At 40.0% G+C, this 16,179-nt stretch overlaps 1 protein-coding gene across 5 annotated transcripts in view; it reads left to right on the top strand.

Annotated features, from left to right (window-relative positions):
• The window catches only part of NOXRED1 (NADP dependent oxidoreductase domain containing 1), a 22,144-nt gene extending 5,965 nt beyond the window's left edge, over positions 1-16,179 (top strand). For 3 of the 5 annotated variants that reach the window (XM_005605380.4, XM_023628178.2, XM_005605379.4), the window contains exons 3-7: positions 866-1,059; positions 6,104-6,284; positions 6,888-7,036; positions 7,649-7,871; positions 15,564-16,179. In XM_005605380.4, the coding sequence (XP_005605437.1) occupies positions 866-1,059; positions 6,104-6,284; positions 6,888-7,036; positions 7,649-7,871; positions 15,564-15,741 (925 nt within the window). In that variant the 3' untranslated portion in view covers positions 15,742-16,179. Of the gene's footprint in view, positions 1-865; positions 1,060-6,103; positions 6,285-6,887; positions 7,037-7,648; positions 7,872-9,946; positions 10,067-11,738; positions 11,922-15,563 lie in introns of all 5 variants that reach the window. The other 2 variants (XR_011432264.1, XR_011432263.1) reach the window with 2 other exon arrangements.

The following is a 16,179-nucleotide window of genomic DNA, read 5'->3' as shown; positions in this document are numbered from 1 at the left end:
CTCCAGGAGGCATTTTCTATTTGGAAGGATCAGGCACTGAGAGAAAATGCTCTCCTTTCAACCAAGCCTTCAATAGAATGGGGCTTGTGATGCTTATCTAGAAACTCTAAAGCTTTAAGACTCCAATTTTTACAGAAATACAGACTGTAAGATTGTCATATAACAACATAAAACAATCCCTTATGTATTCAGTGTGTGTTCGCCTTGGGCCAAGGAAACAGATCCAGAACCAACAGTCAGTGAACCTCTGGAAAGAGTGGCCTCAAACCTTTGATCCTCAATTTCTCAGATCTGTTTTCCCTTATAAACCATTTACTTTTAGAAATCATAAGATTTGCAAAAAGCTAAGTTACCTAATTTCCTGGATCTGTACAGAACTGAACTAGCAAACTGGAACGAGTAGGTGTACAGTAGGAAAGGGGTGCCCTTATCCTGATAGCGATGACGCTGACAGCTGTCTGCATAGGAAACAACCCATGAAGGAACCGGCCCACAGTGTTCCCAGACGATGTCTGATAGTGGCTCTTCTCAATGACGGTCCTGAGTCAATGAAATGGTTAGATATTCAGACCTTGTGTTTAAGAAGGCAGGGAAATACACAATACATGTAACAAAAAAATGTTCATTTAAAAATGTTTTAAACAAGTATTGGTTCCTTGAAGGAGTATGCTTTACTTTCTGGAAAATTCACTCAGGCGTTGCTGGATAAGTGGCACATAATTGGAATGCCTTATCTCTGAAGTCCTTAAGGGGCCACCATGCTGCCATATGAGAAAGTTAAAGCAGAGAATGTCAGAGGTGGATGGCAAGAAGAGCTACAGGGTGTGCGTGTCCTTATGTATGCGTCTGTGTGTTCATTCCCCAGAGAATCTTTACATGAGAAGCAAGCTTCCAAATGTCTCTCAACTGGATCTCTTCACACTCCTGACGATGGTGCATTAAAGGTGGGCATCATTGGAGGCGGCCGCCTTGGGAAGCAGCTGGCTCATGTACTGTTTCAGCTGGTCCCCATCCCTGCTGAAAGTCTGCGGATCTCCACTCGGAGGCCAGAGGCCCTGGGTGAGGAGCAGTGTGTGGTAGGAAGGGGGGCTTGGGTGTGCTTTTAGGTACTGACGAGGACGTTTTGAAAGAGTCATTTGAAAGAGGAATCCTTGCATGCAGCATGCTTGTTCTCAGCTTGCCAGCCCTGAGACAAGCTAGAAAGATAGTTTTTTAACGTGTTCCTAAAACAACTTTCTTCTCCACTTAAATGTTTTTTTTTCCCTTTTTCTCCCCAAAGCCCCCCAGTACATAGTTGTATATTCTTTGTTGTGGGTCCTTCTAGTGGTGGTATGTGGGACGCTGCCTCAGCGTGGTCTGATGAGCAGTGCCATGTCCGTGCCCAGGATTCGAACCAACGAAACACTGGGCCGCCTGCAGCGGAGCGCGCGAACTTAACCACTCGGCCACTGGGCCAGCCCCTCCACTTAAATGTTTTATATCCATCTCCGTCCTCTGTGCCTTTGGTGGTGAGATATCTTTCTGGGTCTTTGATAGAGAGAAGCTTTCCAAACAGAGTTCAGATCTTCTAACTGGACCACTTAGCAACTGCTAGGTATTAACCAGTTCCAAACATTTAGACTTGTGTTTTTAAAAATAACATTTACTGAATTTTAAGATGCTTTGTAATGATATCATTTGTTAATCTACGGTGAGAGCGATCAGAACAGTGGTTGTTTCTGGGGAGATTGAGAAGAGGCCCAAGGGAACTTTCTGAGGAGATGGGAATGTTCTATATCTTGAGAGAGGTATAAGTTACGGGGATGTATGAATTTGTCAAAAATGAGCAAACTAGGGCCGGCCCAGTGGTGTAGAGGTTAAGTTTGCACACTCCACTTTGGTGGCCCAGGGATCGTGGGTTCCAATCCCGGACAAGGACCTACACACTGCTCATCAAGCCATGCTGTGGTGGCATCCCACATACAAGAAATAGAGGAAGATTGGCATGGATGTTAGCTCAGGGCCAATCTTCCTCACACACACAAAAAGAGCAAACTATGTACTTCAGATCTGTGTGTTATGCTGTATGTAAATTATACTTCAATGATTTTAAAAATGTAAAATCACATATGTATATTATAGAAAATTTAGAAAATCACTCTATAGGGAAGTAAATAATAACTACCTATAATCTCCTTACCAGGATTATCATTTCCTTCCCATTTTATTCTCTGATTATGTCAGATTATATTCAGTCATTGATACTGTACAAAGTTGTTTGTGTCCTGCTTTTTTCACTTAATGTTTTATGAGCATATTCTCATATTATTTAACATTCTTCAAAATCATGATTTTAAGGTTGTATGGTATTCCAAAGTATGGCTGTATGATAATTTATGTAACTGTGACTTATGTAGTTGGACTTCCTTGTACATAGTTTTAAAAATAATATTACCAGTCAAAGAATAGGTACAGCTTTCGTAAGATATAATTTGTATATAATAAACCGCACATTTTTAAAGTGTACGCTTTGACATTTGGACATGAGTATGCACCTGTGGAACCATCAGCGCAATCAAGGTAACGAACTTATTGATCATCCCCAAGTTTCCTTGTAATTTCTCTCTCGCTACCTCCCTGCAGCCCCCCGCCCATGAAACCACTGATCTGAATTCTGTCACCACCGATTAGTTTGCGTTTTCCAGAATATTATTTAAATGGCATCAGTTTGTACTTTTTCTGATCTGACTTTTTTCACCCTGTGTAATTACTTTGAGATATATATCCATGTTGTTTCATGTTGATATTCTTTTTATTTCTGAGTATTTCATTACATGAATAATTCACAGTTTATCTATTCATCTGTTGATGGATATTCAGGTTGTTTCCAGTTTTTGACTATTATGAACATTTGCAAACAAATATTAGTGTGGACAAATGCTTTAATTTTTCTTGGGTAAACACCTGGGGGTGGAATGGCTGGTCATATGGTAGGTACACTTTAATTTTCAAAGAAACTTCTACTATAGGCTTTCAAATTGACCTCCAAAAAAGGTTGTTTAAGAATAAAATACCTTGGGATAAATTTAACCAAGGAAGTGAAAGATCTGTACAACAAAAACTACAAGACCTTCTTGAAAGAAATCGACGACGACATAAAGAGATGGAAAGACATTCCATGCGCATGGATTGGAAGAATAAACATAGTTAAAATGTCCATACTACCTAAAGCAAACTACAGATTCAACGCTATCCCAATCAGAATTCCAATGTCATTCTTTACAGAAATTGAACAAAGAGTCCTAAAATTCATATGGGGCAACAAAAGACCCCGAATTGCTAAAGCAATCCTGAGAAAGAAGAACAAAGCTAGAGGCATCACAATCCCTGACTTCAAAACATACTACAAAGCTACAGTAATCAAAACAGCATGGTACTGGTACAAAAACAGATGCACAGATCAATGGAACAGAACTGAAAGCCCAGAAATAAAACCACACATCTATGGACAGCTAATCTTTGACAAAGGAGCTGAGGGCCTACAATGGAGGAAAGAAAGTCTCTTCAACAAATGGTGCTGGGAAAACTGGACAGCCACATGTAAAAGAATGAAAATCAACCATTCTTTTTCACCATTTACTAAAATAAACTCAAAATGGATCAAAGACCTAAAGATTAGGCCTGAAACAATAAGTCTTCTGGAAGAGAATATTGGCAGTACACTCTTTGACATCAGCTTCAAAAGAATCTTTTTGGACACCATAGCCCCTCACATGAGGGAAACAATAGAAAGAATAAACAAATGGGACTTCATCAGACTAAAGAGCTTCTTCAAGGCAAGGGAAAACGGGATTGAAACAAAAAAACAGCCCACTAATTGGGAAAAAATATTCACAAGTTATTTATCTGACAAAGGGTTAATCTCCATAATATACAAAGAACTCACACAACTCAACAATAAAAAATCAAACAACCCAATTACAAAATGGGCAGGGGACATGAACAGACATTTCTCCAAAGAAGATATACGGATGGCCAATAGACACATGAAAAGATGCTCATCATCACTAATCATCAGGGAAATGCAAATCAAAACTACACTAAGATATCACCTTACACCTGTTAGAATGGCAAAAATATCCAAAACCAAGAGTGACAAATCTTGGAGAGGCTGTGGAGAAAAGGGAACACTCATACACTGTTGGTGGGAATGCAAACTGGTGCAGCCGCTATGGAAAACAGTATGGAGATTCCTCAAAAAGTTAAGAATAGAAATACCTTATGACCCACCCATCGCACTACTGGGTATCTATCCTAAGAACCTGAAATCAGCAATTCCAAAAGTTCCATGCACCCCTATGTTCATCGGAGCATTATTCACAATAGCCAAGTCATGGAACCAACCTAAGTGCCCAGCAACTGATGATTGGATAAAGAAGATGTGGTGGTATATATATACAATGGAATACTACTCAGCCATAAAAAAGGACAAAGTCATCCCATTCACAACAACATGGATAGACCTTGAGGGTATTATGTTGAGTGAAATAAGCCAGGCAGAGAAAGACGAACTCTGTATGACTCCACTCATAGGTGGTAGTTAACATGTGGACAAAGAGAACTGATCAGTGGTTGCCAGGGGAAAGGGGAGTGGGGGAGGGCACTAGGGGTGAAGTGGTGTACCTACAACATGACTAATAATGATGTACAACTGTAATTTCACAAGGATGTTAACTTTCATAACCTTAATTAAAAAAAAGGAAAAAAAAAAAAGGTTGTTTAGGTGTAAACTTTCACCAGCATTGTGTAAGAACACCTATTTCACCACATTCTTGTCAATTCTGGGAATCTCTTTTTTTAATCATGACTTTAATATACCTTTTAAACTTTTCTTGTTTTAATATATCTTTCATTGAATATTTTTATGGGCGTATTGCTATTTCATCTTTTTTGAGTTATTTTTGTCCATTTTTTCTGTTGGAGTGCCTTATTTTTCTTATTGATTTGTAAATGCTCTTTCTATATTAAGGAAACCAAAAAATCTTACCACTCAAGGCAAATTCCTTAAATCTCATCAATAGGACTAGTATATATGATATTTCAATAAAGGGCATATATTCTTTGGGAAGCAATATGTTTATTAATAAAAAGTTCCATTTTTATTTATCATGTTGTGTAAAGAAGCAAGAATTCAAAATTTTCAGCATCAGCTTCTATGCACTTTTGAGAACAACACATGAAAGAAGAATGTACATGTTTTCTAAAGTTCCTCTTTGTCCTATTCATCTTCCAGGTTTATGAGTACCAAGACACCCTCAGCATCAAGTTTATCATGTACTCATGGTGATTAAGATAAGCACTGACCCCTCCAATGTCTAATATTCTGTTTTGCAATAACACTTACAACATATTGCCATATGTGAGTTTACATTTTTACTTTTGAAAATCCATATCGCAATAAGCACAATCAAATGATTAACTACCAATGAGTGTTTTCGTGCAACTACGTGAGTTATCTCATTTTCCTCTACATTTATAAATATCTTATTAATATTAAACTGTGTATACTTTACTGAAACTGTAAGTATATTTTCCAAACTCCTGCCGGCCTCGGCCCTAGTCTTCCACTCTTTCCCACCAACCCAAGCCAGTTAGCCATGTAACTTTGGGCAAGTCACATGACTTCTGGAAGCCTCGGTTTCCTCATCTAGAATAAAGGAACGATACTAGTCTCTGCCTCCTAAGGTCCTTGTGAGGAGTCCCTTAGATCACGTACATAAAGTACACTGTAGATTATCAGGCACATGATAAACCTTCAGTGAAGTGGAACAGAAGGCTTCTTTCAGATTTTTTTTCTTCCTAAAAAAAATCTGAAAAATTCTAGCATTTGGTCTGAAAGTAAGATAATGGGGAATTACCTGGAATCTCAAGCAAGGCTGTGGTGGCCCTAGCTGCTTTAGCAATGGCTTAGGCACTGCCCTGCGGCTTTTAGAAGACATGGGCAATCTCTTCTGATGGATGTGGCGACAGACTCGAGATCAAATCCTCCTCCTCCTCTCCCCGCGGGTGCCGTTCAGGTCCGACTCAGCTCCACTGTGATCTCTGTCTTCCTTTATCCCTCCAGCTGAGTTCCGGGAACTGGGAATCCAGTGCTTTTATGATAACCCTTCTCTGGTGGTCTGGGCCGACGTCATATTCCTCTGCTGCCTGCCATCTCAGCTGCCTAAAATCTGCATGGAAATTAACAGCAGCCTTGACAAAGCCTGCATTGTGTACAGCTTTGTGGCTGCCGTCCCAATACCCAGGTATCTTGTTAGGGTGAGCATGGAACTGGCAGAACTGCTGTGTCCTCATCTCTGACTTCTGCCTGCCCCCTCCAGTCCAGCCCCTACTTCTTAGAGCGGGTCACTCTCAGGCATGAGGTGGAAGCAGCTTCCTTGGCAGACGGACCCAGCCACCCTTTCTACTTGTGTTTTCCCCACTTCTCCACGAACAGCATTCATGGGTGGGACATTTTCTTTGATGTGCAGATGTTTACAATGGCAATACAGCATTGCTTGCCACTACTGGAAGCTGACTTGTGTTCCCCTAGTGCATCAACGAGAAGGGAAACCACCCGTCAACAGCACGAAAAGTGATTGAGAGCATGGGTCAAATACTATTTTTGTATCCCTGGTGTCTTGCCCAGTGCCGGGCACATGGTAACATGCAATAAGTGTTTGCTAGGTGGGTGGCTGAACACTCCCGTAACAAGCAGGGCGCTCAGCGCAGACCCACACCCACGTTTGCCTCGGAGCAGGGCTGTGCCGGGGGGTCTGTAGTTGGGTTGGATGGGAAGGCAGTGGATCATGTGGTGGTTTAGTCCAGTCCTGGCCCTGCACTCCCTGTCCTGGTGGCTTTCCTTCCAGGTTGAGACTGCTACTGAACCATACCAGTATCCTGCGGCCTCACTATCAGTGTGGTGATTCTGTCAACATCTGGGGGTCCAAGAAGGACATCACAGCTGCTCTCCAGGATCCTGTGATTCTTCATGCTACCTGCCCCTACAATCCTGCTGGTAATAGCTCACCATATTTTTTGGCACTTGTTTGAAAATTACCCTCCTCTTGGACTCTTGCTATCTTATTAAATCCGTGTGTGTGTGTGTGTGTGTGTGTGTGTTGGAGTTGTGTGGAAAAGTACAAGCTAGATACATTCTCAGCTATTTAGTTTTGTAGGGGAACAGCTTTGGTGGCAAAAAGCAGCCTTTATTAGGGAAAGTTGAGAAGTCTGATTATCTGGACCGTTTAGGGATGAACTGGAAACAATTTAAACAGGAGGATGCAGTGTCTGGGACTAAAACGGCTTTTCCCTGCTCTACTCTTGCAGTTTTCCCTAGTCCCTTCTTATTGACAAGAACCTTTCTAGAGGTTTTTAGAGATGATTTTGCCATTAGCGATGTCTGCAGTAGTTCTACCTGTTGTCCTGTGGTAGGGTCAACACACACTGCGTTATAAAGGGCACAAGCAGGGCTCTTGGCCTAGGAAGGAGTAGTGTTTGCTTATCCTGAGGTTCATATGACCAGCCTGTCTTGGAAAAAAGGTGGCCGTGCACTGTCTGGGTTCGTCCTGGGTTGCCCGCAAACCTTTCAGGTGGTGCTAACTGGCATTTCCTTCTCATTGCTGTGTAGGGGGAATTGTCCTCAATATCAAGTGGCTGGAGGGAGTCTTCTATGCCGCCCTAAACGTCTGCAAGGCCAGGGAAATGCCCCACTTACAAGTGCTGCAGCTTCTGAACGGACTGTTCCTCTCCGTGCACTTCGAAAGCTGTGGGAAAGATGGAGCGTCCTGCCCCAAATTTCAGTTAGTAGATTTTGTCAGCAAAGTCTACGCCAAGAACCTACCTCAGAGAAGGTAAGGTATCAGACAGCTAGCCATTCTAATTTCTCCCACTCTTGTCTTTTTTTTTAAGATTGGTACCTGAGCTAACAACTGTTGCCAATCGTGTTTTTTTTTCCTTCTGCTTTTTCTGCCCAAATCCCCCCAGTAGATGGTTGTATATTTTAGTTGTGGGTCCTTCTAGTTGTGGCATGTGGGACACTGCCTCAGCATGGCTTGATGAGCGGTGCCATGTCCATGCCCAGGATCTGAACTGGCGAAACCCTGGGCCGCCAAAGCGGAGTACTTGAACTTAACCACTCGGCCACGGGGCCTGCCCCTGTTGTCTTAACAGATGCTTTTTTCCTTTTTTCCTTTCACGTTATCTTAAAAAATTTATAAAGAGAATACATTCTTGTAAAAAATCCAACTAGTGGAAAAGTGAAAGCCCTTTTAGCCCCAAAATACTATTTCCTAGACTTTACTTCTAATGGTTTTTGTATTTTTGTCTTTTTATCTTTGCCTGTACAAGCATATATTTATATTGTCATTATATTATAATGTGTATGCATATATGCATTTTACTTTTGTGAGGAAGATTGGTCCTGAGGAAGATTGTCGCTGAGCTAACATCTGTGCCAATCTTCCTCTATTTTGTATGTGGGACACTGCCACAGCATGGCTTGATGAGCGATGTGTAGGTCCACACCTGGGATCCAAACTCACGAACCCTGGGCTGCCAAAGTGGAGTGCACGATCTTAACCACTGTGACACTGTGTCAGTAATCATCGATGGCCTGTGACATTTTCAGTTTGGTGATTTTCCTTCCCCCGATCCTTGTTCCCTTCACCTCTCTCTTGTGCTGATCTCTTTCCTGGATCCCTCTTCCTTTGGTGTGGTTTACTCCTTCACTGTGGTAGATCGTATCCTCCTCCAGTAGCTTCCTTAGAAGAAGATGCATAGGAAGCAATTTTTAAAGACTATGTCTGAAGATGTTTTTATTCTTGCCTGCTATTCTATTGAGAACATAGCCAGGGATAGAATTCTAGGTTAAAAATAATTTTCCCTCAGAATTTTAAAGGCATCGCTCGTTGTCTTTCAGCGTTTAGAGCTGCTGCTGAGAAGGTGCAGTGCCGTTCTAATTCTTGAATTCACCCTTTGTCTGAAACGTGTTTCTTTTCTCTCTGGAAGCTTATAGGATCTTTTCACCTCAGTATCCTGAAATTTTATGATGTGTCATGATGTGGGTCTATTTTAATTCACTGTGTTGGCCTCTTGATGGGCCTTTCCTTTTATTCTTTTTCTTTAACTTTAAACAAACTGTGAAATATAACATACACAGAAAATGCACATTCCATAAATTCATAAACTGTTTAATGAATTATTGTAAAGCAAATACTCATGTAACTGCCACCCATAAAAGAAAGAACACCAGTGGTCCTTTTGATTTTGGATCGCAAGTTCTCCAGCTGTATCTTTGATAATTTCCTCCCTTCTCATCTGTTTTCTCTATTCTCTCTTTCTGGATATGTTAGTCAAATGTTAGACCTCCTGAACCAATCCACTGATTTTCTTCCTCTCTCCTATTTTCAGTATCTTTGTCTTTTTATTGTGCTTTCTGAGAGATTTCCTCAACTATATTGTCTTTGCTCTCATATTTTGAGCATATTTTCATTTTTGCTGTATTTTGATTTTCAAAGATTTTCTTTTTTGAAGATCCAAATATTTTTTTTTTTTTTAGATTTTTAAAATTTTTTCCTTTATCTCCCTAAAGCCCCGCAGTACATAGTTGTATATTCTTCGTTGTGGGTCCTTCTAGTTGTGGCATGTGGGACGCCGCCTCAGCGTGGTTAGATGAGCAGTGCCATGTCCGCACCCAGGATTCGAACCAACGAAACACTGGGCCGCCTGCAGCGGAGCGTGGGAACTTAACCACTTGGCCACGGGGCCAGCCCCTCCAAATATTTTTTATGTGGCATCCTGTTGTCATTTCACTAGGCAATACCATCTCTTATCCCTGTGAGAATATAAATGATAGAGTTTTTTCTCTGAAGAGTTTCCTCCAAGTTGCTTTCTGATTATTTGTTTTGGTCTCTACCATTCATTTTAGAGGGTTTCTTCAAGTGTATGGAGAACCTTGACTGTTTGCTCATATTTAAGATCCTGGTTACTGAAAACTTCACTGGGAACTCAGTGTTCGCTACTGTGGTCTTTACTACAGAGAGATTTGGTAAGCTGTTTCCTTGGGAAACCCTGAATATTGATATCTTTAAGTCTTTGGGACCCAACTTGGGTAAAGAAAGCTGTGTGTGTGTGTGTGGAGGAAGACAGGTGGTCTTATCACTCAGTATGTATTTTTTCACTTTATTTCTCCCCTTTTCAGCAAATTCCTGCCCTCAAGAGGCCTATGGTCCCCCTGTTCAGAGACCCTCTGTCTAACCCTCTCCAGAGAATACCACTTCTGCTGGGGAGAGGGAGGGACACTCTCTTGATTGTGCAGCGTTGGGAGTACCATTACTGGGAGGGTCTCATCTTTTTAAGATTTTCAACCCATCAGCCTGTTTGTAGCCCCATCTCACCCTCACTTCCAGATGTACTGGTCCACTGCATCCCGAGTCTTGAGGGCTCTGTGATGTAAATGGACTGCGCCTTGGCTTTCCCTGTTGCTGACTCAGGATTCAGCTCCATGTCATTTTTTGGTCCATTTTCTTTCTAGCTTCCAAACTTGTTGCTCTTGTGTCCTCTCTCTTTCTCATTTTATGTTCTTTGCCTATTTTTCTTTTCGATTGTTTGCTTTTATTTATTGTTTATAGGAGGTTTTCAGGAGGAATATGTTATGTGCATTGGAAATATTTTTCATTTTATTTCTCTTTTTGGTATCTTTTGCTGTTCAGAGGATTCTAATTTTTGTGGTCAAAATTGTCCAATCACTTCTTTATGGCTTCAGGGTTTCAAGTTATGAAGACCCTCTTCATCCAAAGATATTCTATATTTTCTTCTGGTATTTTATTTTTAAAATATTTAAATAATCAATTTGGGATTTTTGATATCTTTTATTCATTTTGGAAAGCCAATTGTCCTAACACTATTTATAGAGTAGCCAATCTTTTCCTACCAATTTGAAATATGATTTTATCATTGATAAACTGCAAGATATTCATGGGTATATTTCTAGACTCTATTCTGAACTGGGGACCTATCACTGTATTCCCATGCTATAATTAATTACTATACTGTCCACCTATACTTTGGCATCTGGTAGAGCAAGTCCTCTTCATTATTATTTTCCAAAATCTTAATCCTTCTCACACGTTTATTCTTTTATGTGAACTTTAAAAAAAATAACTTGAAAAATTAGGAAAGTAACAAATGTTGGGGCTGGCCCAGTGGCATAGTGGTTTAAGTTCGCAGGTTCGGATCCCAGGTGCAGACCTCTGCACTGCTCATCGAGCCATGCTATGGCAGCACCCCACATGCAAGACAGAGGAAGACTGGCACAAGCGTTAGCTCAGCAACAGTCTTCCTCAAGCAAAAAGAAGAGGATTGGGGGCTGGCTCCGTGGCACAGTGGTTAAGTTTGCATGTTCCACTTTGGCAGCCCAGGGTTTGACAGTTTGGATCCCGGGTGCAGACACGGCACTTCTTGTCAAGCCATGCTGTGGTAGGCGTCCCACGTATAAAGTAGAGGAAGATGGGCACAGATGTTAGCTCAGGGCCAGTCTTCCTCAGCAAAAAGAGGAGGATTGGCAGCAGATGTTAGCTCAGGGCTAATCTTACTCAAAAAAAAAAAAAAAGAGGTGATATGGTTCTGGGTAAATATAGATGGATGCTGATGAAATATTCTTGCCAAAAAAATTGAACCTGAATTTGATCAAGTCTATACATATAATTACCTTTTTATAGGCAATTCAAGAGACGGGAAAGTGTTAAGTGACTATGAGATATAATCAGCAAAATCCAGAATGTGGGAAACTTTAGAAGACAAACAACCCAATTTCTTCAACAAATAAACAGAGAAGAAAAAAAAGAGGAAGGGGACCTTATAGATTATAAAAAGACTTAAAAGTCACATTAACCAAAATGCAGGTATAGACTTGGTTTCATATTTTTCCCCTCCTGTAATTAATGTTGTAAACGACATAAGTAGATTTCCTAATGTCAAGCTTTCCTTGCATTCTTAAATAAACCCTATGTAATAATAACACTTCCAGATGTTTCCTTGCAATTTATTTAAGATATTTACATCTACACTCATGACTGAAATTGGTATGTAGTTTTCAAATTTGGTATCAACGTTGTATTAACTTTATAGAATTAGGAAGCCTTTATCATTGCATCATAGAACAGTGTAAGTAACACAGAAATTACAGATTTCTTGAAGATTTGACAGAACTTAACTGTAGATCCCTCTGGCCCAAATAGCTTTTGGGGGAGGTTGAAATTTGACTATCTTTTCAGTTTTTCTAGTTTATGATCTATTCAGATTTACTACTTTTTGAGTCAATTTTGGTAATACCTAGCAAAAATATTTCATTTTTATCTGGATTTCAAATTTGATGGCATAAAGTTGTACTTATATTTTCTTTTTTTGGTGAGGAAGATAGATTGGCCCTGAGCTAACATCCATTGCCAATCTTCTTTTTGCATGAGGAAGACTGTGCCTGAGCTAAAATCTGTGCCAAACTTTCTCTACTTTGTATGTGGGATGCTGCCACAGCATGGCTTGATGAGTGGTGTGTAGGTCCACACCCTGGGATCCGAACCCACGAACCCCGGTCTGCCAAAGTGGTGCATGCAAACTTAATGACTACACCACCAGGTCAGCCCCTGGGCTGTTGTTTTTTAACTCAAGCATTTCCATTTTTATCTTTTTTTTTTCCTGCTTTCTCTCCCCAAATCCCCCAGTACGTAGTTGTATATTTTAGTTGTGGGTCCTTCTAGTTGTGGCATGTGGGACGCCGCCTCAGCGTGGCCTGACGAGTGGTGCCATGTCCACACCCAGGATCTGAACCAGCAAAACCCTGGGCTGCCAAAGCAGAGCGTGAGAACTTAACCACTCAGCCACAGGGCTGGGCCCCCATTTTAATCTTTAATAATTAGTTCCTTCCTCTTTTCTTTTGCTTTATTTTGTGGTTCTTTTTCTTAGCTTCTTGAATTAAATATTTATGGCTCATAAAATTTCAGTCACATTACTATTATAAAAATAATAAGAGCTAAGAATGTTCATCTAATCTCTTTAGCTATGTGCTATTGGCCTTTGAAATAACGATTACATTGTTGGGCACAAAGTCCCTGTGTTATTCAAATTTGCTACATCTTGCTACTCAAACTACCTGGGATCCATGCCATCATCTGGGAGTTTGTTTAGAAACACAGAATCTGGGGCCCCACCCTAGATATATGGACTCAGAATCTGCATTTTTACAAGATCCCAGTGATGCGCACGTTAATGTTGGAGAAATACTGCTCTACATTCTCTTTCATCAGATCTGTGAGAATGAGAGGGATGGCATATTAATATTGTCACTGTAATTGTGGTTTCTGAAATTCTCTATGTTTCTAATCATCTTTGTTTTATAAAGTTTGAAGCCATATCATCTGATGAATAAAAGTTCATAATTTTTATATCTTCTTGGTGGATTATACTTTTTAATGGTATCCCCCCTTTTTTCAATTAAACTTTTTCTTTTGAGATTCACAAGCAGTTAAGAAATACAAAGAAATCTTATGTACTTATTTATCCAGTTTCCCTCAATGGTACAAATTATATACAGATATTGTAAAACTATAGTACAAGACCACAACCAGGATTTCGACAGTGATGCAGTCGAGATATAGAACAGTTCTATCATCAAGCAATCCTGTATGTTGGCCCCTCCTCCCCAACTTGGCAACCATTCATCTGTTCTCCGTTTCTATGATTTTGTCATTTCAAGGCTGTTATTTAATGGAATCACATAGTCTGCAACCTTTTGAGATTGACCTTTTTCATTCAGTGTAATTCTCTGGAGATTCATCACAGCTGCTGTGTGCATCAATAGTTTATCCCTTTTGATTGCCGACTAATATCCTGGTGTGGATGTACCACAGTTTGTTTAATCATTCCCCTGGTGAAGGACATCTAGGTTGTTTCCAGTTTTTGGCTATTATGAATAAAGCTATGAACATTCATGTACAGGTTATGGGGGAACATAAGTTTTCATTTCTCTGGGACAAATGCTCAGGAATGCAATTCCTGGCTCATATGGTCGTTGAATGTTTTTCATTTTTATTTTTATTTTATTTTTTGCCAATCTCCCTCCCCCCCCTCCCCCTTACCCTCCTCCTCCTCCTCCTTCTTCTTCCTCTTCTCCCCAAAGGCCCCCAGTACAGTTGTATATTCTAGTTGTAGGTCCCCCTGGTTGTGCTATGTGGGACGCCGCCTCAGCATGGCTTGATGAGTGGTCCCATGTCTGTGCCCAGGTTCTGAACTGGTGAAACCCTGGGCCACCAAAGTGGAGTGCATGAACTTAACCACTCGGCGACAGGGCCGGCCCCTGAATGTTTATTTTTTTTAGTCACTGCCAAACTGTTCCTCAGAAGTGGTTGTACCATTTAAAATTATCACTAGCAATGTATGATCCAGTTTCTCTGCATCCTCATGAGCATTTGGTGTTGTCACTTAATTTTATTTTATCATTACACCTATAGATTAATTTGTGGAGACTTGCTATCTTTATTATGTTGAGTTTTTCCATCTATGAACACAGTATGTCTCTCCATTTATTTGCATCATCTTTGATTTATTCATCAACATTTTGTAGTTTTCAGTATGCAAGTCCTGTACATGTTTTGTTAGATTTACACCTAAGTATTCCTTTTTGTGTGTGTGAATGGAATTACATTTTTAATTTTGGTGCCCAAGTGTTCACTGCTAATATATATAAATACAATTGATTTTTGTATGTTTATTTTGTATCCTGCAATCTTGTTGAACTCATTTATTAGTTCTAGGAGATTTTTTTGTGGATTCCTTGGGATTTTCTACATAGGCAATTATGTCATCTATAAATTGGGACAGTTTTATTTCTTCCTTTCCTATCTGTATGCCTTTTCTTCCCTTTTCTTGCCTTAGTGCACTGGCTACAACTTGCAGTATTATGTTGAAAAGAGTGGTGACAGCAGAAATCCTTGCCTTACTCCTGATCTTTTTAACACTGTAACAACCCTATGTCTTAATGCTTTTTAAATTAATATTACTTAAATTATTTAAATTAACAAATTAACATTGCTCCATTTTCATTTGCATATTAACTTCTACTTCTTCCCCTATACAGTTGAACAGGGTGTCTTTTTTTTTTTAAGAGGATATCTTAAAAGAAATGAGATCTTCTCCATTCCTAATGTCCATGATCCTCTTATGTATTCTCTTCCTAAATCAAGGAAAATATACTGAAAAGGATGTGGATGTCATTATTGTAATCATTGTTTAATTATGAATTCCTCCCCAAACACACTTAGAGAAATGTACATAAGTGTGAAAACTCATCATAAGTAAAATTAAATAAACATTGAATAGTTCCAGCTGAATTTTAAATTTAACCATGAATTTTGATTAGTTTGATAAGAAAATGAAGAACTTTTTTTCCAAGTGGAGGAAAACTTTCTTTAAAGGAAATGTTTAACAGCCTAATCAGATATATGGAAAAGACAAAAAAAGTAACAGTATTTATTTATTTTTCACCCCAGGCCTTTCCCCTGGTTTGATCTGACTGCTGTGCAACTCAAGGAAACTCCCTTTGGCCAGCATCTCTCAACCAGGACTGCTCTCCAGGACCACCTTACCCAACTATATTGTGATTCATTTGGTGTCTCTCTAACCAAGGAACAACGGCCAGTGGTTTGCCCAGGCTCTCCTTCCCAATAAGCGAACAGACCTCAGGAATCAGGATTTTTTCTCCCTCTACAATGGTTGTGCCCTGACCATCACAATTGACGGAGTCATGTGACTGTATGGTGTTTGCCATATGTTAGGCACTCAGGAATCAGAAATTGTACTGATGGCTCTTTAAGATGTAGAATAAAACAAGAGGTCCTTTACATCAGCATATTTGGCTATGTCTGGCTTTTGGAGGCAACCAAATGAAACTACCTAACTGGACACACTTAAGTAAGCTGCTTCCCCAGGAAAGCCTTGTTAATACAAACCATCTCTCGTGTAAAAGCTAAATTCAAGGAGTTATAACGTCATTATTGGGCAGTTTCATACTGTAGTGTCCTTCCTTTAGCAGTATGTAGCTGACAAATGATGCAGCTTGATTTTCCTCTCATTTTGGATAGAGAAGTAAAATGTGTGGTAAACATT

This window comes from Equus caballus, chromosome 24, assembly GCF_041296265.1.
Source record: "Equus caballus isolate H_3958 breed thoroughbred chromosome 24, TB-T2T, whole genome shotgun sequence".
Lineage (NCBI taxonomy): Eukaryota > Metazoa > Chordata > Mammalia > Perissodactyla > Equidae > Equus > Equus caballus.
This window is presented reverse-complemented; position numbering and strand designations above follow the sequence as displayed.